Source organism: Kogia breviceps, chromosome 9 (assembly GCF_026419965.1).
Source record: "Kogia breviceps isolate mKogBre1 chromosome 9, mKogBre1 haplotype 1, whole genome shotgun sequence".
NCBI classification, from domain to species: domain Eukaryota; kingdom Metazoa; phylum Chordata; class Mammalia; order Artiodactyla; family Physeteridae; genus Kogia; species Kogia breviceps.
The window spans coordinates 97,698,484-97,726,185 of NC_081318.1; the positions used below are offsets into that span (position 1 = coordinate 97,698,484).

The following is a 27,702-nucleotide window of genomic DNA, read 5'->3' on the forward strand; positions in this document are numbered from 1 at the left end:
GGGAACTTGAAAACCATTTGTTGAGCTTGAAGGGATTGGTTTGAAAAGAGGATGGGAAAGAGAACTAAATAGGAAAATACAGAAAGCAGAATTGAGGACTGTTTACCCTCCAAAAACTGATTACAATTGCTGGAATGTACCCAACTGAAATAAATACCCATGAGCAGCATGTACTGTTTCCTCCACTTCACCTGGGAAAGTCCTATTTACACCTCAAAACCAACTCCATCTAGAAAGCCTTTCCTGACACTCCCTTAAACCACTCCCAGTTATCATCCTCTTTTGTATTAATGTTTTACTTCGTATACAATTCTACTGCTAACCTTACAACACTACATTACGGTGCCTACCTTTGTAACTCTACAGGACTATTTCTCCTACCAAAATGGTGAGCTACTTGAGAGTGGGAATTGTGTATATATCAGGAACTCAAAACTTGGTTAACCTGAATTTAAATTAAGGTCCAAAGATGTATTAGCCAGAGATCCTAACCTAGAGAACATGATCTAGTTCAGAAAACATCATTAGTAACTTTTGACAAAAGTATGTAAATTATAATCAGAAGGCAAGGAATTAAGGGCAATAATAAAACATACAACAGAGAAAACAAACAGTACTTTAGAACTTTATTTCATTCGTTTAGAACCTATTTTGGTCTACATATGTGTGCATATGCTTCTTTACTGTGATGTTCAATTTTTAAAAACCACTTACTCTGCACCTACTATAGCCAAAGTACTGTTATTAACTCTGCAGAACATAAAAAGGGGTTTTACAATGAAGTAGAAAAGATTAAGTACACTAATTATTTTAATACAAGGTTGAACGTGGTGGAGATTAGGGAAGAAAATTAAGAACAGATGAGAAGGATCTTAGAAATTTGAACTTTATACTGAAAGAAAAGAAGTTTGGGGCATGTTAACGTCATTAATACAATTTTATGTGCTTCTCAAATATACTATGTCTAACTTATCTTCTTATTTCTAGAAACTTCTATCTAAAACTATCAATAAACTTGATTGCTATATTCAATACATATAGTTAATCCCAGCCTGAATGAATGCTCCGAACCCTCCCCCACGTATGGCTGTGGATAAACGACTTGGAAAAAAAAAAAAACAAGTAAGCTTGTAAGTGGGGCCACCTGTGCGGTCCAAAAATTTATTAACAAGGGGATGTTTCCAACTCTACCTAAAAATGAGACCCCCTTCATCAAGCGCTTGTAATCTGCTCTAGGTCTCTTACACTTCTCATGGAATCAAACGCTTCACCCTTCGGTCAAGAACTGCGGTAGCAGTGGGTCACCGGGGGCGGGAACTCGGGACATCAGCGAAACCCCAGGAGCGTGGAAGGCAGAGTTGAAATGAGGAGCCTCCTGAAATCAGGTGTCCCTAGGACACCCGGAAGGGAAGGGGACGGCAAGTCCCTGGAGAAACAGGTTGGCTAGGCCAGCACCCAGACGCCAGGGGGCCGGGCGGAGGGGAGTGGTCACGCCGAGACAGGAAAACTTTCTGCAAAGCGAAGGGTTGAGTCCACCACTTGGGCCCAGGTGCGGAGCAGAACAGTCCCCCAAACCCATGGCCCGGCCAGACCCCGACTCCTTACCGTCCTGCAGGAGCTCCCGGACAGTCGCTGCAGCCGCTCCGGAGCCCAGAGCCGGACGGCCAGGCAGAGCGAGGCCGCCGTCGCCACCTTCCATGTTGGCAGGTGCCAGGGAGATGGCGTCAGTATCGGCGCGCCCCGCCCAGGTCATGACGCAGAATCCAGGCGCCGCCAGCTCCGCCCAGCCCGCGGCTCCCGGCTGTCCTGGAGATTGCACTCTGTTGCAGCTGGTGGACCGACCCTGGCTGGGAGCGGCGCGGGGTCCAGAGTAGGTGGACGCCGAGGGCCCAGCGCACCAGGGAAGCCGAGGTCGTGGGGCTGGCGCTTTCTTCCGTCTCCCGCCGCACTCCTGGGGCAGGCGGCGTTCCCTGGGCGGAAGAGCAGGTGAGCGCCGGAACGTGGCCGCAGCACTCACCTCTAAAACGAGTATTTAACCTGAGAATGGAACCTCTCGATGGAGGCACTAGAAGAGAACGGAGGTTTCTGGTAGCTTCGTGTGCACGCCACAAGCACAGCTGGAGGGCGTTAATAGCTACCCACCTGTATCTATCACATCCCTTGCTTCGCGTTCTTGGGATAAAGGCAGGCGGGAAAAGCTTGGGGAGGAAGGTTGCCAGGGATGAAAGTGGGGAGAATTAGGGAGAGCCGAGAGTCAGTTAAGTAGGAAGACTGAACCAGGAATAGATAAGTGGGACTCAGTCTGCCTACCCTCCCATGAGACGGTGACCTTAGGCTTTTTCTACCGCTGAGTTTCAGCCACGTGTCCTGAGCGACGCCAGACTTTTCCTTGTCACAAATTGATGGATTTTCCATCCCTCACCTAACAGTATTGGAGCCGTAAAATCATCAGGTTAGTTCCCGTTATATCTTCTCCGCTGTTAACATCGGCAGTATTCACCCGTATTTCTCCCACGATAAATACTAGTAAGTTAACAGGTCAACCACACGTGTGCAAGAAGGTTAAGCATTTCTGACGTAAAAAGAAACGTTAACTTTTCCTTCATGTACAGTAAGTATGTACGCAAGGAACCTATTTTTCGCAGTGCCAGAGCTAAAGTTTTTCTTGATTCAGCTAACGGATTTTCGAGAATGTGATAGTAGTACTTAGCTGTGCCAAAAGCCGTTCGAACATATTAGATGCTCGTAACAACTCAAGCAAGTATGTCTCACTACACTGCATTATGCTTTCTCTTTGTCACAGAGGTTCTCCCCTAATATACTTTGTTTTATTTAAATCACGGTGTGAATAGGATTGAATGTTCTGAATGGTGGTCTCACAAATTGCCAAGGGCAGTGTGCTGAGATTCACATTAGGTTTCATTATCTATACACAAAATTTGACTTCAATAATTTTTGAATATTAATGATGAAAAGCATTATCTTTTAATTATGGATTGTTTTTCCTTCCCTGGCTTTTACATTGAAAATTTTAGAAAAGTTACATAATATTCATTCATTCAATGAAGAGTTTTGAGTCTCTACTATATGTACCAGCATGAGTGTACAAACATTAGGTTCAATCCCTGTCTTATCCCAAAGGAGCTAATAGGTAGGTAGAAACCCATTTAAACAAACAGTATTACCAAGTGCTTTGGAGGATATGGATTTGTTTATTCCCAAGCTTGGCTGCCCATTAAAATCACCTGCAGAGGGCTTCCCTGGTGGCGCAGTGGTTGAGAGTCTGCCTGCCGATGCAGGGGACACGGGTTCGTGCCCCGGTCCGGGAAGATCCCATATGCCGCGGAGCGGCTGGGCCCGTGAGCCATGGCCGCTGAGCCTGCGCGTCCGGAGCCTGTGCTCTGCAATGGGAGAGGCCACAACGGTGAGAGGCACGCATACCACACACACACACAAAAAAAAACCTACTGATTTATTCATTCACCAAATATGTATTAAGGGATGCCTTCTTCGTGCCATGTGCTGGGACTACAAGAATGAATAAGTACCACCTGTTGCACATGGATTAAATACCTCTGGAAAGGTAGAAATTAAGTTACACAAGGTCAGGGAACAAATGCACTGGTTACAACAAATTCCCCTTGATACTCTATGGTCTTTTGATCTATTTAGCTGGCTACCATCATACAAACTGGACTTGTCATATTACTTTTAACTCTACTTTGCATAATTACTGTTTTTGCATAATTATTTTTAAGCTCTGTACTTGTTGCCTGTTAAACGTTTGTAGAAACAGCTTACTCAACAGGGTGATTCTAGCTCAGTGCTTCAGGATGATCTCCAGTGCTTACAACCTAGATGGAGTGTAGACTTTAGATGGGAAATTCCTGAATGTTCTTCTTCATGCTCCTCCTTGTTACTCAAATGTGGCTTCAGTGGTTTCCAGTCGCTATACACCTTCCCTCTGACGTGGGACATGACAATCAGGAAACGCTCTTCCTGGTACCAAGGGACAAAAACCACTAAATATGGACAACCTGACTTGATCAGCAATGCTTTTGAGGAAAGTTCTTGATCAAAAGAGGGAAATGTGAAAATAAAGAAAACTTCATTTAAAGTGGCGTCATGAAGCCCTGAAGGGAAAGCTCTCATGTATGCACCACTTGTGGCTGCCTGCATAACCAGCAGGAAGAAGAACAGTAAAAATTATTTTAGGACTTGCCTGGTGGTGCAGTGGTTGAGAGTCCGCCTGCCGATGCAGGGGACGCGGGTTCGGTCCCCGGTCCGGGAAGATCCCACGCGCCGCGGAGCGGCTGGGCCCGTGAGCCATGGCCGCTGAGCCTGCGCGTCCGGAGCCTGTGCTCCGCAACGGGAGAGGCCACAACAGTGAGAGGCCCGCGTACCGCAAAAAAAAAAAAAAAAAAAAAATTATTTTAACAACAACAACAAAAGAATGAATAAGAGTGAAATTATTCTTGCTAAAGTCACAATGACCTAGTTGCCATTGGACACTTTTTAGTCTTTACTTAACTCTTCTGTGATTTTTAAGATGTTTATCCCCTCCCTCCTTTGTAATACTATTCCCTCTCTTGACTTCTGAATATCACGTTTCAGATTTATTCCTCCCAGCTCCAGAGTTCATCTCTCTGTCTCCTTTACATTCTTTTTTTTCCCCTTTTACTTAACTGTTGGTGCTTCTAAGGATTTCTACAAGATATGGCATCCATAAGTACTTTGTCCATGTTTTTAGTTTCAACATATTACCTAAAGGTTAAAGACTTATCTCTAGCTTTTTCTTTAGTACCATATCTATATAACCAGTTATGAGGCATCACCACCTGGAAATCCCCTGAGCACCTCAACTTCAATGTGCCCAAGCGTGGAGTCATTTCCCTCCCAAAGCCTGTTCCTCCTCCTGGTTCTCACTCATTGATTGGAATGGCCATCTGCCCAGTCTCTAAAGCCAAAAGTGTACACATCATCCTAGAATTCTTCCTTATTACACAACACATGCTGTCATCAGGTGATTTCCACCTCCTAAATGTGTTGCTAGTTTATTTTTATCTCTAAATAGCTCCTAAATGTGTTCCCTTTCCTCTGTCCTCATTCCTGGAGTCCCCGGTCAGATACTTATTACACACAGCTTGGTCTACTACAGTGGCCTCCTTACTGTTATTTTACCAACAGCCCTAACCCCTCCATCGAAATCTTTCTGAATCAGTAATCTGACCATGTCATTTCTCTGCTAAAATTTTTCAATTACAACTAGTGTACAAGGAAAGACAAATATCTTACACAAAAATATATGCCCATGGAAGTATGTCACTTGCACAAGTTAACATGTTGAGTGCATATGTAAAAATCACCCACAGAGGAGGAAAAATGGCTGAGAACCAAGGCCCTACAGTTTAAAATCTAAAATATCTTAACCTGGTGTATAGGCCCTCTAATGCCCTTTCTAGTCTAGTTACAACTCAAGCAATGCTGAACTGTTGTTAATGGTTCACTGAAAACATCAAGCATTTTTATGCTGCTGTGGCTTTATACCTGTTCTCTGTAACTGGACACTTCCCCATCTCCCATGTAGTGTCAGCTCAAGATTTCCTTCATCCATTGTTGACTTCCCTCACTTCTCTAGACAGTTATTTCTACAGTGCTTAAATTGTGTTTGAGTGTGTGTATTAGCATTATTGTGTAAGTTTGTCTAGTACAGTTTCAAGGACACAGAAAATATATTTTCATCTGTGTTCCCAACATGTAGCAGAAACTTGATATTTGTTGAATGAATAAAAATGAGATCAGCTGGGATTCCGAGAAGATTGTCAGAGTCATCAGGACGGGGGATTATGAGTACAGAGACTGTGAGCCAGTGAAAACGAGCTCAAGGTTTAATTAAAGGTACCACTTGGGCTTCCCTGGTGGCGCACTGTTTGAGAGTCTGCCTGCCAATGCAGGGGACACGGGTTCGAGCCCTGGTCTGGGAGGATCCCACATGCTGCGGAGCAACTGGGCCCATGAGCCTGCGCGTCTGGAGCCTGTGCTCCGCAACAAGAGAGGCCGCGATAGTGAGAGGCCCGCGCACCGCGATGAAGAGTGGCCCCCGCTTGCTACAACTGGAGAAAGCCCTCGTGCAGAAACGAAGACCCAACACAGCCATAAATAAATTAATAATTAATATAATTAATTTTAAAAAAGAAAAGGTACCACTTAGTTGACACACCTGCAGGAGATGCAGAGTGAAGGACAAGCCCCAAGTGTCTGACTTGAGTGCGTAGGGGTGGATGGTGATGGCATAACCAGGGTATGGAATGCAAGGGAGATGAGACACGTTTGATTCATGAAAAGGCAACTACCTTTCTTTTGCTTTACACTTTACCTACGTAGGTGGCTTACATCTTTCTAATCATGAATTTTTGTTTAAAAAAAGCTAGTAACTCTAAATTTTTATTAAGTCAAACAGTAATAGTGATAAAGTGATGAACAGTGATCAGTAAAACTAGCTTATCTTATTCCACCTGTACATTCTCCCTGAGGAAATTGAAATTATTGGTTTATATTTAGGTTATAACAGTACTTTCAGGATTAGCCAAACAAAAAATTGCATGTGGAGCAATCAGACCTTTCTAAAGTTGGTCCATATTTGTTTTTAAGTTGGTAAGGTCAAAATTGGAATATGGAAAGCAGCCAACACTATGAAATGATAGGATTTTAAGTACAGTATAGCAACTAGAAAACACAGGAATTACCTAATTTAATCACTTGTCCCTCTTTGGGTATAAAAGTGATTTACTATGCAATTATGTGATTACAATTGAGATTTTCATGAAACAATGTTCATGAAACATTTAAATCCTTAAAAATAATAATTAGAGGTTTGTTTGCCTTCTGATTAAAATAAAAAGAAGAGGATTTGAGAATAAGAATAAACATTCTTATACACAGGGAGATGAGCTCGGTGCTTTGTGACCACCTCGATGGGTGGGATAGGGAGGGTGGGAGGGAGACGCAAGAGGGAGGATACATGGGGATATATGTATACATATAGGTGATTCACTTTGTTATACAGCAGAAACTAACAACATTGTAAAGCAGTTATACTCCAATAAAGATGTTAGATAAATACATAAATAAACCAGTACATCTTTTGAAATGCTGACTACTTAAAGTTGTTCTGTTACTGCCATTTAACTTTCCTGGATAAAACAAGGTATTTCAAAGTGCCAGACATACACAGTACTATATATGAAATGATTCAAATCAAATTTGTTGGTTAATCAATGCCAAACAAAGTAAAATGGAAAATCTAAAAAGTAACATGGAAAATCGTAATATGTATTCTAGGAAGATATCCTGTGGTTTTCCACATCCTGAGCATTTATAAATTTGAGCAGAAAATGTTACAATAGTGGGTTAAGTATAGAATTCAAAACTGTTAGTGTTTGACTTGAACAGGGTAATTTGTACAGAATATAAATGTCATAATTGCACAGTGTGCTGAAAACTATCTGTGATTTATAAATAGATGCAGAATTCAGTAGTATCCTATTCGATACTGTGAAAAGAAGCTAAGAAGATTCCTAAGCCCACAAACCTGATGAAAAATATGTGTTCTTGGCAATTGAAATTGTAAGAATGATGGGATTCATCAAGTGAAAGTGGCTTTTCTCTTCGCAAACTGATTATCTTTTTCAGATTTGAAAGAAATCTGTATTCATGAAGAGTGACTGCATGCAAACCACAACATGTCAAGAAAGAAAAAAAGATCCAATAGAAATGCTTCATTCTGGGCAGCTGGTAAAAGTCTGCGCCCCAATGGTGCGATATTCAAAGTAAGTATTGTTAAATGGTTGATGAGCTTAGGTGTGATTTCCTTTTATGCTCTGACTTCTTAAAAGTAAGACCACTCCACCACATGGGATCTTCAGACGCCTAGCTTTGGGACCAGGGTCCGGTCTTGACTCCTCGTGCTACCAACTGCCTGGTATGTGTATGATCTAAGTGGTCAGACAGTATTTGTCTTTTTGAGACTGGCTTATTTAACTGAGCATAATATCTTCAAGGTTCACCCATGTTGTACCATGTATCAGAATTTCCTTCCTTTTTAAGGCTCAATAATATTCCATTATATGTATATACTACATTTTGTTTATCCATTCATCCCAGCTTGAGTTGCTTCCATCTTTTGACTCTTGGGAATAATGCTTCTGTGAACATGGATATATAAATATCTTTTTGAGACCTTGCTTTCATTCTTTGTGGTATATGCCCAGAGGTGGAATTGCTAGATCATATGACAAATCTATTTTTAATTTTTGAGGAATTGCCCTGCTATTTTCCAAAGCAGCTACACCATTTTATATTCCTACCAGCAGTACACAAGAGTTTAGTCTCTCAGCATTTCTCATCAACACTTGTTGTCTTCCAGGGTTTTTTTGTTGTTGCTTTAATAGCCATCCTAATGGACGTGAATTATCTCATTGTGGTTTTTATTTGTATTTTTCTAGTGATGTTGAGCAACTTTTCACATGCTCATTGGCTATTTGTATATCTTCTTTGGCACAATGTCTCTTCTAGCCCTTTGCCCATTTTTGAATCAGATTGTTTGGTTTTTTGTTGTTGCTGTTGTGTTTACTCTGGAGTTTTGAGAATTCTCTATATTAGATACTACTCTTGTCAGATATGTGGCTTGCTTATGTGTTCTCCCAGCATGTAGCTTGTCTTTTCATCCTCTTAACAGGGTCTTTGGCAGAGCAAAAGTTTTTATTTTATGATGAAGTCCACTTTATCAATGTTTCCTTTTGCAAATTGTGCTTTTGTTGTCAAGTATAAGAAATTTTTATGTAGCTCTAGATATTAAAGATTTGTCTTATGTTTTTTCTAAAAGTCTTTTAGTTTATGGTTTACATTTAAGTTCATAATTTTTCATTAATTTCTGTGTAAGTGTGAGACTTAGGCTGAGGTTTGTTTGTTTGTTTTTGCCTGTGGATGTCTAATTACTCCAGTACTATCTGTTGAAAAGGCTATCTTCCCACTATTGAATTACTTTTGCATCTTCATCAAAACTCAGTTGAGCATGTTTATATGGTTCTTTTTCTGCATTCTCTGTTCTAATCCATTGATCTATGTGTCTGTCCCTCTACCAATACCATACAGTCTTGATTACTGTAGCTATATAATGTCCTGAAATTAAGTAAACTTAATAAATCCCACTTTTCTTTTTCAAAATTGTTTTAGCTATTTTAGTTCCTTTGCCTTTCCAAATAACTTTTAGGGTGATCCTTTCTATACCTACAAAAAAATCCTGCTGGATTTTCCATAAGAATTGTATGAAAAATGCATATCAATTTGGGGAGAACTGAATTCCCTACTGTGTTGAGTCTCCTCATGAACATGGTACGTCTCTCCATTTATTTAGATCTTCTTTGATTTCTTTCATCAGTATCATATAGTTTTCAGCATACATTTTCTGTACATATTTTGTAAGGCTTACACTCAATTATTGTACTTTTGATTTCAGTGTCCATGTGTTCATTGCTGGTGTATAGAAGTAAAATTGCTTTTTGTGTGTTGACCTTACATTATGTGAACTTGCTATGTTTACTTATTGGTTCTAGGACGTCCCTCTTACAAATTCCTTAGGATATCTAAGTAGACAATCATGTCATCTGCAAATAGAGACAGTTTTACTTCTTCCTTTCCATCAGATACCTCTTGTTTCTTTTTCATGCCTTATTGCACTGACTAGAAGTTGCAGCACTGTACTGAATAAGAGTGATGAGAGCAGACATCTTTCCCTTGTTCTTGATCTGGGGGGAAAGTATTCTTTCACCTATAATTGGGTTGGCCAAAAAGTTGATTTGGGTTTTTCCATAAGATCTTATGGAAAATATATATAAAGATCCTAATATAATATTAAGTGTAGAATTTTTTGTGGATGTTCTTTATCAGGTTGAGAAAGTTCCCTCTATTCCTGTTTTCCTGAGAGGCTTGTTTTAAAAATCACGAATGCTGTTTTGTCCAGTGCTTTTTCTGCATCAATTGATACAATCATGTGATTTTTTTTTCTTTAGCCTGTTAATATGATGGATTACAGTGATTCATTCTGAATATTGAAACTTCTGTTTTAACTAGCTTTTTCTGACACCACCACAGCAGGGGAAGGATGAGAAAGCACCACCTCATTACTCTCAGGTGGAGGTAGAAGCCTAGGTTTTCCACTTGGTCTCCTTTGACACCCCCGGGGGGCATTACTCATTACTGCTGAGAAGGGGTGAGAGTTCCAGCTCCCCATGCAGGGGGTGGCCTGGCAACTGCTGGGCAATGATGAAAGTCCTGGCTCTTCACTAAGCATTCTCTAACACTACTCCCGGAGGAAGGGAGAAGGGCACCTCACTGCTGCAGGGTTGGTGTGGAATTCCAGGCTCCCCACATGGTCTCCGCTGATACCCTCCTTGTTACTGGCCGGCAGGGATTAAAGCCCCAGCTCCCTACCTGGCCTTCTCTAACACCACCGTTGAGGGGTGTTGGAGAACTTTGTGACAGCTTTGGAACGGTACAAGTGTAAGCTCCCCACTCGACCTTCGCTTGTGGAGGTGAGGGCCACAGCTTTTTCTCTGGTGTTGGGCTGGGGTAGAGCCATTATTTAAAAGCTTGCTAGGCTGCCCCTTTCTTGGTGCTTTGGCTAGAGAGCAGGCTTTTGCTGGGGCTGTTTTTGTCTGCACCCATTGCTATTTCCAGGTTGCCAGCTTCTTCAGCTTCAAATCTGGGATATTTGAGGCAAAGAGAAAACCCAGGGAACTCACCATTGTTGTTCCTTAGGTCCTGCCCGAGGTCACTAGCCTGCCCACTCTCTTCTCACCACCTTTCAGAGTTTCCCTACGTTTGTTTTGTATATGATATCCAGAGTTTTTAGTTATACTAAGCAAGAGGAATAGGGAAGAGTACATCTACTGCACTTTCCCATAGACAGAACTTTTCTCTAATAAATATTAAATACTTAATAATTAACTAAACTAAACTCTGATTATGGTGCTTTCTAAATGCCTAATTAAAGTTTTATATGCTCTCAGGTTGGCTTTTAGAACACTGGTAAGAAAATACAGTTGTGATCTGTGCTATACACCAATGATAGTTGCTGCTGATTTTATCAGATCTATAAAAGCCAGAGACAGTGAATTTACCACAAACCAAGGTATGTGAAAGCTAGAGTTTGCTGCCTTTGTAAAACTTTAAAAACAAAACGACAAAACTCAACACTTTTGTCTAATCAGAGACAACACAATTCGGAGATTTTATCTTAAACTCTTTCAGTTTCTTATGGTTTTTATAAGTTTTTTAAAATATGTTTTTATTCAGTACCTTGTAAACTATGGATAATAGATCGAAGTTTTAGTCAGCCCCATTCTCTCACCTAGACTATTAGGTTAGATTCCTATCTCACTGCCTCCAGTCTTATCCCATTCCAAACTACCCTCCAGACAGCCCCAAGTGACCTCTCTAAAATGTAAATTTGATCACTTCTTCTCCCTGCTTACAATCTTCCTTAGACCTTTCATCACCTAAAACAGTGTTTCTCAAAGTGTGAGCTCCCAGACCAGTTAACATCAGCATTATCTGAAAACTTGTTAAAAATGGAAATTCCAGACTCCACCACAGGCCTACTGAATCTGAAACTCTGGGTATGTGTCAGGCAATCTGTGTTTTAAAAAGCCCTCCAGGTGATTCTGAGCTTGCTAAAGATTGAGAGCCACTGACCTAAAGAGTAAAATTCCAGCACATGTGGATAATATAAAAAGTTCTTCATGATCTGGCCTCTGAATAATGTGTTCTGCAGCTTTATCTTCCATTAGTTTCTCTCCATAGCCCACCAACTTTATTCTTCAAAATAGTAAGTTATTTTAAGTCCCTGAACATGCCCTAATCTCTCACACTTCTCTACCTAGAATGTCCTTCTTAGGCCTGTCCCCGCATCCCTATCCCCCTGGGAAAGTACAGTTCGTGCTTCTTAATGCTGTAAAACTGTGAACCAAGGAACTTGCCTAATCACCCTCCATTCATGTCCTGTCTGTAAGCCCCGGCTTTTTGTTGTACTTAATCCTACTGTACTGTAATTTCCTCCTCACATTCCTGTCTCTCCCACTAGACTATGGGCTTCTTGAGGGTTAGAATTCTTTCTTGTTGATTTGTATCCTCAGCTTCTAGCACAGCATTGAAAATATATTTGACCAATAAATGGTTGTTAGATTGAAATTTTATAACTCTCTTGAGTTACAAAGGAGAAAGCACCCTACCTACATCCTCAGGAAAAAGCAAATTCTCCTATCCCTCAGATAATCCTGTAAACCAGTGGATTGCCATAGAAATTCTGAGTCAGTAGAACTAGAGCGATACCCAGAAATCTGCATTTTGGTAAACACCCAGTGAATCTCATACAGGTAGTCCTCAAAAAGAACTTTGGAAAAGTTAAAATACATCTATTCGGAATTTATAACACCCAAAGATGAGAAAAATGTGTCCTTTAAAACCTAGGAAATCTCTGATACATTTGGCTATGTTAAAATTTAGACTTTTATATATAAAAAGAGAGCACAGATATTCTCAAAGACAAATGAAAAACTGGGGAAAATATTTATAATATTTTTGATGTTTATGATAGATAGCAGAGCTAATTTCTTTATTTTTTAATTTAAATAAGAAGAAGAAAGGAGCAACTAAAAGAAAAATTGTACATAGAGAACTATGCAAAGAATATGGAGAGAGAGGCTACAAATAAAAAATTATGCTGTTGGGTATACAGTGTAGGATAAGTTGTAAGGAAATCAGAACTGTCATCGACATTGGTGTATATCTATATTGGTAAACTCTTGAAAGAAGATTTTGTAATATACTTCAAAATGTTAGATGCCCGCCCAGCAGTTATACTCCTAGGAATTTACTTCATGAATATACTCACAAAAGCATGTATATGGAGTATCTTCATCGCAGCATTGTTTGCAAGAGCCGCAAATGAAAAATAATCTATGGTCCATCCATCACAGTGGAATACGCCACTAAAAAGAGGAAAATAGGTCTGAATACAGGTCCCAGACACATCCGGGGCAAAACACAATATGGATAGCAACGTACATAGAATGTTCACATTTGCTTAAATTTTATAGGTATTCATAAAATTGTTCTAGAATGCAGTAAGCTAATTCCCACCTTTGGGAAAGGGGTCTGTTTGGCAAGGGTGTTGTACTTTTCGTTTTATCTAATTTTTTACTATTTGAATTTGTACCAAATCTAAATTGCATCTAATTTAAAATATTTTAAATTATTTTAATGCTATCTTGTTTGAACAGATGCTTCTTAGGCTAAAAATAGTTATTGTTACTTTATCCTGTACAGACATTCAAATTTGGTATCTCGTGTGCATGTGTGTGTGTTTCTGTGAATTTTAATGTTGAGCTATTTGTTTTATCAGGTGATTGCCCATTGATTGTTCAGTTTGCTGCTAATGATGCAAGAATTTTATCTGATGCCGCTCGTATAGTCTGTCCTTATGCGAATGGAGTAGACATTAACTGTGGTTGTCCTCAGAGGTAAAGCTTAACGAAGTTGGAAGAATTTTCAAAAAGATTAGGAAAAACTATGTGAACATGGTAAACTGTCATTCTGGTATTCCAAAAATTAAAAAGTAAGGAAAATAGAGATAAAGAACTTGGGCTCTAAATAAGAAGCAAGAAAAAATAAGGAAATATTATTTAGAAACATACATGCAAAGATATTTTCTGATGGCTACAATATATAGACCCTTGACAAGTTTTTGTCTCACCTCACCACTAGAATTTTTTTTATGTGTGGATCTGCCTTGAACCTCATCCATAAGTAATTATGTGAGACTGATGTTTATGGCAATCCCTAAAATGTGTTTTTACTGCTATGTCAGACATACTTGCTCTAAACACTATGATTCTGTGATTTGGGAGATCACTTGTTTTCTCTTACTTAATTTCAGTTATAAGAAAACCTTCTTATAATTACCTTTTCTTCCTATACCATAGTTATTTGGTTGAGTCTGAGTAACTGGGTGTTGATAGGATGTATTTATTTTGACCATAATATCCCTACCTTCCTGGCACTATACTAGATTATCTGTCAATAATTCACAGTGTGTTCAAAGAATAAAATCAAGGCTTTATGTATAGCATAATCCAAATCAGATTAGATATATTTGAATACTCATTAGGAGAGTTCAGTAAGCTGTTTAGTGGTATTGGAATGCTGTAAGCCAAAAATATCTTTCCTCTTAAGATTAATAAAACCTCTTGTTATGGACCATAAACATCAAATTTGGAATTTAAAAAATCTCTAGTAATTGCAATTACAAATACTTAAATCTGTTTTGGTTGAATGAACTTTAATTTTCTCACTTGCCAGTGAAAACCATTTCCCCTAAGTATTTCTTGATCTGGGAACATGTTTTCCTAATCTCGATACACTTAGAACTGTTGGATCTATGAATTTTAAAAATCTGGTTCCATTCCAGGTTGCTAGGTAGAGAAATAATAAATGCACTTACTGTGCTTTTAGAATTGTATCTTCTCTTCCAGCTGATAACAATTTATTTGTTGTTGTATTTACTCTATGAAGGTGGGCATTGGCAGAAGGTTATGGAGCTTGCTTAATAAACAACCCAGAGCTTGTTCGAGACATGGTGAAACAAGTAAGAAATCAAGTGGAAAATCCCAGATTTTCAGTATCTATTAAAATAAGGTAAAGATAATATTTTAATCTACTAACAAGATAGTCCATTACTCAGGAAATAAAAGAATATTCCTTTTGTCTGAAGGTGTGGAGATGTCTACTCTTCGTAAGTAGGCATCTAGTATATGAAAATGTTAAAATAAAACATTTAGTAAATGAATAGATAGCATAATTTTTATTTATAATCCAAAAAATTTCTTCGTATTTTTTAAGAAAAATTAAAATATGCCTTTATTATTAAAAACTCTCTCCCAAGAGAAACAACTTTTTCCATGTACTATTTAATTAACTAATGCTAAGAAACATTCCTGATACCAAGAGTAGAAAATAGGATTGATATTTGCTCTAAAATTTCACAGTGAAAAGAAGATAATCTAAAAATTAGTCTTTTGGTGACAGGTTAAAAACATATTTCAAGATAAATTATTATAATTCTCCCACTTGCAGATCGGAACATGCACAGCAAATATTAAGATAGCACCTTTCAATGCATCTATGATAGTACTTTGATGAATCTTTCAGTTATCAAAGCCAAGAGAGAGGAGCACTGGGTAAAAGTTATTTGTCATCCTATTGTTATCAATAGTGAAATAGCTAAATTCAAGGTCTTGAATGGGAACTGATTGCTGAACAAAACCTCACTGATAGCGGCACGTGGTGATAATATGATATAGCATAGGTAAACTAAATAATGTAACAGCTGAAATATTTTTCTATTTAGTTTATTGATGTTAGCATTAAGATTTGTGTGCTGTGAAAAGATAGATATGATTTTGAAATTATAGGATCCATGATGACCTTACAAGAACTGTAGATCTTTGTCGAAAGGCTGAAGCAACAGGGGTTTCCTGGATTACAGTCCATGGAAGAACTGTTGAAGAAAGACATCAGCCAGTTCACTATGAGGCCATTAAAATAATTAAGGAAAATATGTCTATACCTGTAATTGCTAATGGAGACATCAGAAGCTTAAAAGAAGCAGAAAATGTGTGGCATATTACTGGGACAGATGGTAAGAAATAATTACTTCAGTTTTTTTGTTTTTTAATTAGCAGAAAAATTAAAAAGTGGGGGTGGGAGAATAATGTTAATGTGATTTTCATTATTTTTCTTTCATATGGAGCCATATTTTCCTGTTTTACCAATTTAAGCCTAGCAATTTACTAAAATGATGTTAATCCTTATACTTAGAAACAACAGATTATTTTAATTGGGGTAAGTTAGTTCAGTTAATTCTCTGCCACCATCTCATCCAGTTAGTGACCACTAGAGCCTATAGAATTTGTGAATCCAAGAGTGGTCATAGGAGCCAAAGAAAGCCTCAGACTGCTATGCAGTTTCATTATCCCCTTCAACTTTGGCATACCAAGCCCCGTCATACCTGTTGCTGGATGAGAGAATGCAGACAAACTTCAAGCAAACCCAATTTATGACAATCCAGATTTACTCTTAAATCCAGAAAACTAATTTTTTAATGTAGAAGTCTTTATAATATAAGAAAAAAAGTCTTGTGAGTTCATTTACACTTAATTGGTTTATAAAAAATATCAAAATGAATTCTTTAATAAGAATTAGTCTAATACAAGGGAATTGTGAAACCTTGTAATAATACTTTATTTTTGAATATTCTTAGTTTGTTTCACTGAGTTTGACCCCATAACCATGAGTTCTTAATGTGTGGACACACGTGATGTGCTTTAATTTGTAGGTGTGATGGTTGCAAGAGGACTCTTAGCCAACCCGGCCATATTTGCTGGATATGAGGAAACCCCGCTGAAATGCATCTGGGACTGGGTTGACATTGCTCTTGAACTTGGAACTCCTTATATGTGTTTCCATCAACATTTAATGTACATGATGGAAAAGATAACTTCGAGGCAGGAAAAAAGAATATTTAATGCTTTGTCAAGCACATCAGCAGTCTTAGATTACCTTACAGAGCATTATGGGATTGACTGGACTTCCTAAATTATTTTCTATCTTTAGTGAGACCACCCAGGGTCACATCTTGGTTTTCACTTTGAATCAGTGGCTCTCAAACATTAGTATAAAAACAATGCCCTGACAGAATTTGTAAAGGTCATTCCTAGACTGTATCCTCAGAGATTCTGATCCAGTAAATCTCTAGGGTGGACCCAAAATTTAGTTTTAAAGAAGACCCCAGGTGGTTCAAACATTGACAAACATTGCTCTGAATCCTATTATGGATTTAAAACCGTAAGAATTTTTTTCTTAAAGGAATCATGTTTTTAACATTTTTAAATAAATAAAATTTTTATTTTGATACTAAAAGTATGACTCATGGTATCTGTAAGTTAACATTAGGTATGTTTTAAATGAAAATAAGAGCAGAAAAGTGTGAACAAATTCCAACATCTGTATAAAGTGAAAAGGAACAAGAAATTCTGTATAGAATGCATTCAGGGCTTAAATTAAAAGTTCAAATTGGAAAATCAAACTGCTACTTCCTAATTCATGAATTACACACCTCAAGGTATTTCTTTAAATTGCATGTAACAGAAGTTAATTAGATGTGATGTTTTCTATAATTTAAAACTAAGATTCCATGAAATTCTTTAAATGACATTAAATTTGTTACATATCGAGCCTTCTAAATCTTTAGAAGATTGAGAGCTTGGTAAACATACCTGTATATAAAGTGATATTAATTTATGTCCCCCACATCTTAAATATAAAAAATTTGGTAGCTAATCTGGAGATGATTACACAGTCAGCCCTCAGTGCTAGACCACTTTGTATATGGGACTTGAGCATCCACAAATTTTGGTACCCACAAGAGTCCTAGAACCAATGCCCCACAGATACCAAGGGACAGCTGTGTATTTGAAATATTATTTCCTGGAGAACAGCAACCAGGTTTTATTTTTAATTTAAAAACCTAATTTTCATACCCTGTTAATAGTAATGTTATTTTTATGCTTCCCAGCAGTTGATGATAATTTTAACTTTAAAGTTCCATGGTTTAGGGAATTCCCTAGCCGTCCAGTGCTTAGGACTCCCTGCTTTCACTGGCAAGGGTGCAGGTTCAATTCCTGGTGGGGGAACTAGGACCCCTGGAAGCTGTGCAGCACAGCCAAAAAAACTAAAAAATTAAAAAAAAAATAAAGTTCCATGGTTTGGGGATGTCACTAACAGAATTTTGTTGGTGGTGAATGTGCCACTGCAAGAATTATCTCAGGGACTTCCCTGGTGGCACAGTGGTTAAGAATGTTCCCGCCGGGCTTCCCTGGTGGCGCAGTGGTTGAGAGTCCGCCTGCCGATGCAGGGGACACGGGTTCGTGCCCCGGTCTGGGAAGATCCCACATGCCGCGGAGCGGCTGGTCCCGTGAGCCACAGCCGCTGAGCCTGCGCGTCCGGAGTCTGTGCTCCGCAACAGGAGAGCCCACAACAGTGAGAGGCACGCGCACCGCAAAAAAAAAAAAAAAAGAATCTTCCCGCCAATGCAGGGGACACGGGTTCGAGCCCTGGTCCAGGAAGATCCCACATGCCACGGAGCAACTAAGCCCACGTACCACAATTACTGAGCCCGTGCTCTAGAGCCCTCGTGCTGCAACTACCGAGCCCACACACCGCGTGCGCAACTACTGAGCCCACACACCGCAACTACTTAAGCCCGCTGGCCTAGAGCCCGTGCTCTGCAACGAGAAGCCACCGCAACGAGAAGCACGTGCACCACACGAGGAGTAGCCCCCGCTCGCCACAACTAGAGAAGGCCCACACACAGCAACCAAGACCCAAAGCAGCCCCCCCAAAAAAAAAAATTATCTCAGGTTAAAATAAAACAGTTCTGTAATTAAGATATTGGTCTATATTACCAACATAAAAACTGTTAAAAGGAGACAATTATCTAAACTGCTTAATTCAACAGTTTGGAAATATTAAATAAATCCGTTTTAACATAAGCACTATGTTGCCATTTTTTTATTTAAAACATTCTGTGCTTTCATTTTTCAATTAACGGATCTTTAAAGATAACTGGCTTTTTCATTAAATGAGTAGTATGTTAGCAAATAGGGAGCTATAGTCAAAACTTAGTGATTTTTACGTTTGTAAATTAACTTTGTTACAACCAGTGTTCTGAGGACAGCAGCATAATTAAAGTAAGGTGCACAGCCGTTCAAGGAACCAGTGTAGAAAGGCAAGGAGTTCTAAATGCCTTTGATTTTTTTGAAGTTCCTAATGGTTAATTTATGTTGTCCTTTTTTCTTTTCCATGTAATCAAGTATACTTGTGATAAGAGAAAGCACTGATTTAAATGTGTTTTTATATTCAGTAACCACCTCGTTTTCACCATTTGCTTAATCTTCCCAAAATCGTCTCCAGGAGAATACTTTTATGTGCATTCCTGATACGTTAATATTGGGGGGGAAATCTTTAAAATTTTGAGTGTTTTCACGCAATTTGAAAATCTAGAAAATAGTAATTGAAAGAATATACCATACCCACGTTGTTGTCCTTTCCAGGCAGTCCCCAAACATCACCCGAAAGTGTACTGCCTCTTCCCAGCCCATGGACAAGAGTAAAAAACTTCACACGAAGCGTATGTTGGACGCTACCTATCCCCCTACATTCTCCGAACAAAATGCCGCACAACCAGCTTGTTCCGGACAACGAAACTGTGTCTACGGTAAAATACAAACCAGGAAAGGAGTGTTTTAACCACGTTCACTGAGTGTGCAGCACGCTATCTAACCCTCCCGCCCCGGCGCCACTCCTCGCCGGACCCCAGCAAGCCCTTTCAGAACATCGGTTAAGCTCACCCCTCCCACGCAAGCCACACTTTATTAGAAATGTTAAGTCGGCTCCAGAAGAAGTTGCACTTGGGAGCCCCAAGCAGCGGATCAGACCCTCTAATCCACCACCAATTAGAAAACAATTATTGCTAATCATCTTGTTCGCACGCCTGGAACATCGCCTGGGACCGGCCCCCGAGACCGGAATTAGGAGATGAAGCCTGCGGGGCTGCGGGTGGGGGCGGGGCGCGCTCCCCTCCGCCCGCCGCGGCGTGTGACGTCCCAGGCGTCGGCGGCCGCGGAGCCGCGCGGGGAGCCAGGCGGCCTCAGGAGGGGTAAGGTCGGGCGGGAAATCTGGGGGGGCCGCGGGCCCCAAGGCGGCGTCGAGCGCGGGGTAGCGCCGCTCTCGCCGCGGTAGGACCGCGGGGTGGGCTCTGCCCCCCGGCGCGTTCGCTGGGTGGGAGTGCCCCCGGGCGCGGGCGTTAGCAGAGGCTGGCGTTAGGCTGCTGACGCCGCAAAGCTGGACGGAAAGCACGTCCGCGGTGCCGCTCAGGCCGCCTGGCCTGTTCCGCACGTATCGCTGGGGAGATGCAGACGCCGCCCTCCGGGCCCACCCTCGACCCGCTCCGTCCCCTCCCCCAACTCCCCGCCCGTCCCCTCCCCCAACTCCCCGCCCCGGGTCTCAGTCGGGCGCCTCCAGTAGAGGGGAAAGTCGGTTCCTGTAAACCTCCTGGCCGGAAACCTCGCGCCCCGGGGGCCTTTCTTGAAACTGAATTTTCTTGGAAAGGCGGTAGAGTGAAATAAGTGTTTCTCTATTTAGGTGTGAAGAAAAAAAATGACACTTCAATGGGCGGCAGTTGCAACTTTTCTTTACGCTGAAATAGGACTCATTTTAATCTTCTGTCTACCTTTTATTCCTCCACAGAGGTAGGAAACCTCCCAAGCGTTACAATAATAAATATATGATGAGCTCTTTAGAAGGTGTAGTGTGTTAACGGAAAAAGTTTTCTTAAGATTGAAAAGGTTTCAGTGCTGTTTATATAAAAGGCGCTGTTTAGAAATAAACTCACAAACCAATTAGGTAATATGTGATGACCATATTAAAATATCACATTACATAAAACTTTTTATTATATGTACAATTAACTTTTCCCCCACCCTTCTATAGGAAGGGCCTCGTCTTTTCGGTTCTTTTGATTGCAGATGTAATAAAGCAGTGGTCATACTTTTGTCACCTGTCTTGTCGTTAGCTTTTACCTTCGTTTTATTGCCCTGAATTACAGCAGTGAACTTAAATAAACGTAAATGCGTAAATGCTGTTTACAGCACAGCATGATGCAGAAATGTTTCAGTGGGGCAGTGGAATGACCATTTGGAAACTTAAGCCAATAAATGATTCTTAGTTTTGGCCTTACATAATTCATTAGTGTTCGTTTAATGGCAATTTTACTGCTTTATCCCCATACAGAATTAATATATATTAAACGTACTAAATATGAAAAGTATCGGAACCATACATTAGCATTAGTTCCTTAGTAGAAAACCTTCGAAGGTCTTTCAGTACTATTTCAATCGAAGCCTTGGCTCACTTTACCCCTGTAATAACCCACTTATTAGGAGTTCAGTTTTACCTCGGGACTGGATCGTGTGAATGATAAAATACACTTGTATAAAAATGTTGCAAGACATTTGTTCACATAAAAGAAAATAAATGAGATCCTAGAGATAACCCACTGAAATTTAGTAGATTTCTCTGCTGGAAGAGACTTAAGAAAGTTTTTATCTTTACTCAGGGTCCGGTAGTCTTCCACAACTTTTAGCTTGCTTCTAACCTACCTGGATTTCCCCTCACTTCTGTTTTCGTCTATCAGCTGTACCATCACTGTTTTCTTTCTTACAAAAGGAAAAATTGAATTGTTATGTAGGAAGGGAACTTGGAGATGATTTTATTCAGTCCATTCATTCTATGGGAAGGTGGCCCTGACTGAGGTCATCTAGCTGATTTGTGGCAAATTCTGGACTAGAATCTGCCTTTCAGTCTAGTACTTTTTCTGTTCCATCACCCTATCTCTTATCCTGTTGATTTTGTTTCAAATCCTTACTAATACCCTGTTAAGCTTTTTGGTAATACTTGCAACAGTAGAATCCCAAATTCAAGAGAAAGACGTTATTTATAAACATCTGACTTATAAATAAGGCTTAAGAATTTGCAAAAAAAATTTCTTTGTCAGTTGATCTCTTCTCCATCAAAATCGTGCATAAATTATGGATTTTTTTCCTGCCAAATATAATTTTTTCCTATCCTGATCAAGTATCTATTTGTTAGATTTGTGTATATGTACATACATCATATAAAAATATCCTCATGGACAAATGTACATAAGAAAAATATGGTATATATACACACAGATAATTTACAATATGCCCTTAACGTGTGTATCCACATCTTTTTTTACCTTTCAAATGTGTAATCACCATACTCTTCAAGGAAAAGTCTTCAGTCTTCATTTAATTTGGCTGTCTACTTTTTTCTCACATACCCACTGGTTAAAGACACATCTCAGAGTTCAGACTGCCTGGGTTTATATCCCAACTGTACAAGTTACTATGTGCCCTTGGGCAATTTATTTACCATCTCTGGCCAGCTTCCTCATCTGTAAAATGGAGGTAATACTAGTATCCACCTCATGTGGTAGTTGTGGAGATTAAATGAGCTAAAACATTTACAAGTGCTTAAAGGGAAGTATGGTAAGGACTCTCTATAGTAGCTATTGTTAGCTTTTCCTTGAATGGAGCCTTATTATAAACTGCTCATTGTCCCCTGTAGGGGGTCTCTTTTGTGTTCCCTTTTATACTGTCAATTTACTTGAAATGTGAATTTACATTTGGACCTAGATCAAGGTATTGCCACTTATGTTCTCTTTCTTAAAATACAAATCTTTGTCATGTAAAATTTGAATAGCATCCTAGGATGGAAGCATAGAGGCAAAAGAAACTGCATTGGTATCGATCTCTGTCTCCCCAAAACTTAAGGTTATTAGAGTTGTTTTCAAAACATAATAAAGTAAGACCTTTTTTTTTTTAAGTTGTAAGAATTTGAAATTTACTTAAGTGCTTATTTCCTTTATATGTCTCCTTTGGACTCAGTTAATGTGTTACTCATTTAAAATGCCCTTGTGCAAAGTTTGTTACCCTTTCAATTGTGGGGTGGATTACTTTGTCACTCTGCCATTTATAATCCATGCTTTCTTACCTCTGTGTCTTTGCTTATACTGTTCATTCCATCTAGATTATTTCATTTTTTTAAAAATTTCATTTTCTCTATGTTCAAATATTGATCTGGGTGGTAATTACATGGGTATGTACACACATAGAAGTCCATCAAGCTATACTTATATTAAATATATATACACATATATAAATTTATATATTTATATATATATATATATATATTTTTTTTTTTTTTTTTTTTCTGGCCACGCTGTGCTGCTTGTGGGATCTTAGTTCCCCAACCAGGGATTGAACCCGGGCCCTCGGCAGTGAGAGCGCTGAGTCCTAACCACTGGACCGCCAGGGAATTTGCTTTCACGCTACATATTTAAGATTTTTGCTCTTTACTATGTATGTGTAATAGCTCAATGATTTTTTAAATTTCCTTATGATAAAAGTAGAGAAACTTTTTTACTTGGAGTAGATGTTGAAAGTGCATGTATTTTTTTTCATTATAAAAATAAATAGTGCAGAGTCGGACCTCTTACTCCTGAAAAGTTGTTAATTGTTAGAACAATAGATCTTTGTTATTTCTGAGTTACTGTCCTGATTAGGGAAATGATATAAAGTGATAACTTTTGTCAGCAATCTAACATTTTACTATAAGAATTCCTTTTTAAGGTTTTGATCATATATATTTACATTAAAAGTTTTATTTACTTTAGAATATTTAAGCCACCAGACAGAAGATAATCAAATGTCAGATTATTATTAAATTTGAAAGAGGTTGTTCTTTATTTCATGAGACATTCTTATTGATAAGAATTGGTAATTCTCTGGTATGACATAAAAAATTAAATTTCTGTGATTATTTTCACTCGCTGCACAATTACCAAAATGTTACTTCAGTATTTAGAAAGTATCTCAAAATGTGCCTTTGATTTTTTTACACCTGATGTAATTATATTGCTTTACAGATGGCAGAAGATTTTTTCGTTTAGTGTCTGGGGTAAAATTGCAACTTTCTGGAACAAGGCTTTCCTTGCTATTATAGTCCTATTGATTGTTCTGTTTCTAGGTAAGTATTAGATTCTTCCTTTGACTAAGCTTAACTCTAGTTTTTATATTATTATTAATGTATTCATTGATTTTTAATTAAGTTGGTGTTGCCATTACTATACAGTTGAATTTATATTACATAGTGTACTGATAGTGTATGGAGTAATTGATATATTGATAAATAGTTTATAAATATTACTGTTATATATGCGCAAGCATAAATTGCAGCAGAGTGCAGTGCTTCTTAATCTCTTTTCTCTTGTTTTAAGATTTCAATGCAGTGATGCATAGCCTAGTTTTCAGAGTTACCAGTTATACAGTCATTTGTTATTTTGGTGTCCTAGGCACCCAGGGGCTTAGCTCTTAGGGAGGCAAACAGAGGAATAGAATCACTAGGACCTCAAAAAGTTTTAGATGCAGGTTGTGAATCTTGATTGGATCCTGGTTGAAAAGCAACTACAGCACAGATATTTGGGGACTACTGCAAAAATTTGAACATGGACTGGTTGTTAGATAATCTTAGGGAATTTCTGTTAACTTTAGTTGTGTTAACAACGTCATTATTATAAAGCAGAAGTTAGCAACCTATAGCCCGCAGACCAAATGCCTATTTTTGTAAATAAAGTTTTATTAGAATATAACCATGCCCATTTGTTCATGTACTGTCTATTCATGAACAACTGCAGAGTGGAGTAGTTGAAACAGAAACGGTATGGCCTAAAACATTCACTGTTTGCCTTTAGAGAAAAAGTTTACCAACACCTGTTACATAGGAGTTTGTCTTTATGCTTAGGAGTTGCATGCTGAAATATTTGGAAGTGTCATCATAGTTACAACTTACTTTCAAATGGTTAAAAACAAGTAAAGCAAATGTGGCAAAATGTTAATTGTTGAATCTAGATAGTGGAATATGGATGTTTATTGTACTAGTTTTTCAGCATGTTTGAAATTTTCATGATAACAAGTACCTTAGAAATTAGAAATCAGAAGTAGACTTTTTTTTTTCTTGAAGTGGAAAAGAATAGCTTTATTGCTTTGCCAGGCAAAGAGGGCCACAGTGCGCTAATGCCCTCAAAACTGTGTGTCCTGACCTGGGGGTAGTGAGGAGTTTTATAGTCATGCTTCAAAGAGGGCATGATCAGCTCGTGGACATTCTTCTGACTGGTTGGTGGTGAGGTAGTCGGGAGTCAGCATCATCAACGTTCTGGTTCCAACCAGTCTGGGGTCTACGTGCTTGTGGGCAACATGCAGTTAACTTCTTCCACTTGGTTGGGGTTTCAGTATCTCAGAAACGTGCAGATTTTTCCATCATTTCCCCTTTTGATTGTAGGTCTTTCAGTAGGAAACACTGATGAGCAAAATATCTGTTTCTTGATGCCAGGGTGATTCAGCTTCTTACCGTGGGTGCAGATCTTGTCCCTTGGTGGTAGACCTCCTTTATATTTGCCCAGATGCTGGCGGAGGTATTGTGACATCCAGACAAGACTTTTCTCTAAAAGTAGACCTTTAAGGTTCTTATCAAAGTGGAAATTCCATGAATCGAAATAGTTACCATGTTTTTTAGAAGGAGTAGCTGAGCTCAGAGAGATTAAGTAACTTGTCTGAGATCACCCAGCTACTTCTTGGCTCTTCAGTTTTTGATACCCATTGCAGAATGTGTTTTCCCTCAGAATTCCCTCAGAGTTGTGTTGTGGGTTTGGTAGATTTTACAGGGGCCGTACCACGTATGCCACTGTCTTATGAGAAAATGTTTCTCACATTCCATATTACCAACCTCTGGGGTGGAATCCTCTTTATAAACCAGGATTAACTGGTGTGAGAAGGTATGAGTAGGTAATTGTATTAGCGTATGAATGGGTTTATGCCTCATTTCAAAATGTATTTGTCTCATGGTAAGTTATTAATGTTACTGATTGAATCTCCAGCCATAGAAGAAATAACACCAAGCGAGTAAAAAGCAATAAGGAAAACAGGTACCGACTTTGCCACCAGCTAACTAAATGACCTTTGGAATGGCATTTCATCTCTCTGAGTTTGGTTTATCCATTTGCAAAATAAAGGGAGAGAGGAAATAATCCCTGCAGCTCTTGCTAGCTCTAGAAGTGTATTGTGACCTTCCAACTCTAAAATTATCACAAGAATTTCGACTGAAAACTGCCACATATCCATATAAGGAAGGGGAACTTTAGCCAAGCTTCTTTTGGTTACATATATCAGAAACGAACTTCAGCTCACTTGAGCAAGAAAGGGGAATTTAAAGTAAAATACGGGGTTGTTCCACAGCAGCCCAGGGAAGGAAGGAAGCCAAACTCCTAGGAACTGAAGTGTCCTTTTCGTGTCCCTGCATTTCTCACTGGGTCTACTTCACATCTGTACAGACGCTGATACTCTATTCCCACGTCAGAAAATAGGTACCATACAGCTGCCAAGTTTTGTCAATCCAGCGATATGCAAGGATTAATTAGCGATTTCTTTTTTTTTTTTTTGGTCCGTGCTGCACAGCAAGGCATGTGGGATCTTAGTTCCCCTACCAGGGATGGAACCCACACCCCCTGCATTGGAAGTGCAGAGTCTTAGCCACTGGACCGCCAGGGAAATCCCTAACTAGCCATTTCTGAATCCCAATTCCAATTCTAAGGGAAAAAAATCTGCTCATCTAGCACCAGGTATCCAATCCTCATCTGAGAAGCTATGGCCAGGGGCAGGGTCACAGAGCAGAATCATGACTGCTGGCTGGAGCCTGCATCTGTGGCCAGAGGGAGTGATTAATTCCCAGAGAATAGGAGCATCATGGATGGTTAATGCAGGAGCTGTAACCATGATGGTAAAGACGGGCAGAGAGCGACTTGTCCGTGAAGCCTCAGTGTTTCCGTCTCAGAACGGGGGGTAACACGTACTTCACTGAAGTGTCGGAAGGATAAAATGCAGTTACATATGTAAAGTACATAGTCCAGTGTTCTCGTCCACTAGAACAACACTGGTGTAAGTAATGTAAACTCAGTAGGTTTGAATTACTCAAGCTTAATCCATCTTTGATTTTGGAATATTTTTTCTTGTTGGTCTAATAAGGTAATTATTACAAAGTGTTAATATTCCTAGAGCCAATACTAACTGAAAAGTGTGTGTGCATCTGTGTGTGTTTTAGCACGTTGCAATAGGCAGAAAGGAAGTAGGAAACCCAGGAGAATATGTTTAGTGTCAGCACAAATGCATCTTGGGAATTTGAAAGCTTCCACAAGTGATCCAAAAAAAGACTGTCTCCCTGTGCCTTATAGAAAATTGACCTTGTCACACCCTCCCCTTATTGTTGCCCCCGTCCCACTTTTCATACATGTTCTCTTCATTATTATGCAAGCAATTCATTCTACAAATGGGTTTGTATGCCTATTTACATTTATTCTTTGATAGTGCTTAATCTTTAGCATTTCTGCATAACGGATCCAGGAGTAGTATTCCTGTTTAATTGCCAATGAGTAATGATCTTCACAGTATTATGAATTATTTTTATGAGTTATGTTTGTTTTATTTTTACTTGTTTTGTAGTGATTGGCATGCTCTTACTATATTGAGGCAATCTGAGAAATAACTAAGCCATGAAAAAGAATGAAATCTTGCCAGTTGTGTCAACATGAATGGACCTTTCACTTAGCATTATGCTAAGTGAAATAACTGAGACAGAGAAAGACAAATACTGTATGAACTCACTCATATGTGGAATCTTTTAAAAAATAAAATCAAGCTCATAGATGCAGAGAACAGATTGGTGGTTGCCAGGGGGGTGGGTGGTGCGGAAAATGGGTAAAGGGAGTCAAAAGATACAAGCTTCCAGTTATAAAATAAATAAGTCATGGAGATGTAATGTACAGCATGGTGACTATAGTTAGTAATACTATATTGCATATTTGAAAATTGCTAAGAGACAAGAAAAAAAAAT

The 27,702-nt window shown here is 39.2% G+C and overlaps 3 protein-coding genes across 7 annotated transcripts in view; 2 read left to right on the forward strand and 1 right to left on the reverse strand.

Annotated features, from left to right (window-relative positions):
* COG5 (component of oligomeric golgi complex 5) overlaps window positions 1-1,820 on the reverse strand; it is a 270,936-nt gene extending 269,116 nt beyond the window's left edge. Inside the window, exon 1 of one of the 2 annotated variants that reach the window (XM_059074512.2) lies at window positions 1,606-1,818. In XM_059074512.2, the coding sequence (XP_058930495.2) occupies window positions 1,606-1,753 (148 nt within the window). In that variant the 5' untranslated portion in view covers window positions 1,754-1,818. Of the gene's footprint in view, window positions 1-1,605 lie in introns of both variants that reach the window. The other variant, XM_067042835.1, reaches the window with a different exon arrangement.
* On the forward strand, window positions 1,761-19,537 carry DUS4L (dihydrouridine synthase 4 like). Of its 3 annotated transcripts, XM_059074556.2 has the most exons (8): window positions 1,804-1,986; window positions 2,353-2,452; window positions 7,693-7,829; window positions 11,070-11,191; window positions 13,463-13,580; window positions 14,632-14,754; window positions 15,531-15,757; window positions 16,454-17,037. In XM_059074556.2, the coding sequence occupies exons 3-8, from the start codon at window positions 7,714-7,716 to the stop codon at window positions 16,711-16,713; spliced, it is 966 nt and encodes a 321-aa protein (XP_058930539.1). In that variant the 5' UTR covers window positions 1,804-1,986; window positions 2,353-2,452; window positions 7,693-7,713; the 3' UTR covers window positions 16,714-17,037. The 3 variants fall into 3 exon arrangements, with proteins under 3 accessions (XP_058930537.1, XP_066898941.1, XP_058930539.1); XM_059074554.2 differs by lacking the exon at window positions 2,353-2,452 and having other exon boundaries at window positions 1,761-1,986; XM_067042840.1 differs by lacking the exons at window positions 2,353-2,452; window positions 16,454-17,037 and adding an exon at window positions 19,230-19,537 and having other exon boundaries at window positions 1,776-1,986.
* Window positions 19,538-19,552: 15 nt separating this feature from the next.
* Window positions 19,553-27,702, forward strand: part of BCAP29 (B cell receptor associated protein 29) — a 41,696-nt gene continuing 33,546 nt past the window's right edge. The window contains exons 1-3 of one of the 2 annotated variants that reach the window (XM_059074560.2): window positions 19,553-19,834; window positions 20,320-20,426; window positions 23,687-23,787. In XM_059074560.2, coding sequence (XP_058930543.1) covers window positions 20,335-20,426; window positions 23,687-23,787 — 193 coding nt within the window. In that variant the 5' untranslated portion in view covers window positions 19,553-19,834; window positions 20,320-20,334. The remainder of the gene's footprint in view (window positions 19,835-20,319; window positions 20,427-23,686; window positions 23,788-27,702) is intronic. The other variant, XM_067042841.1, reaches the window with a different exon arrangement.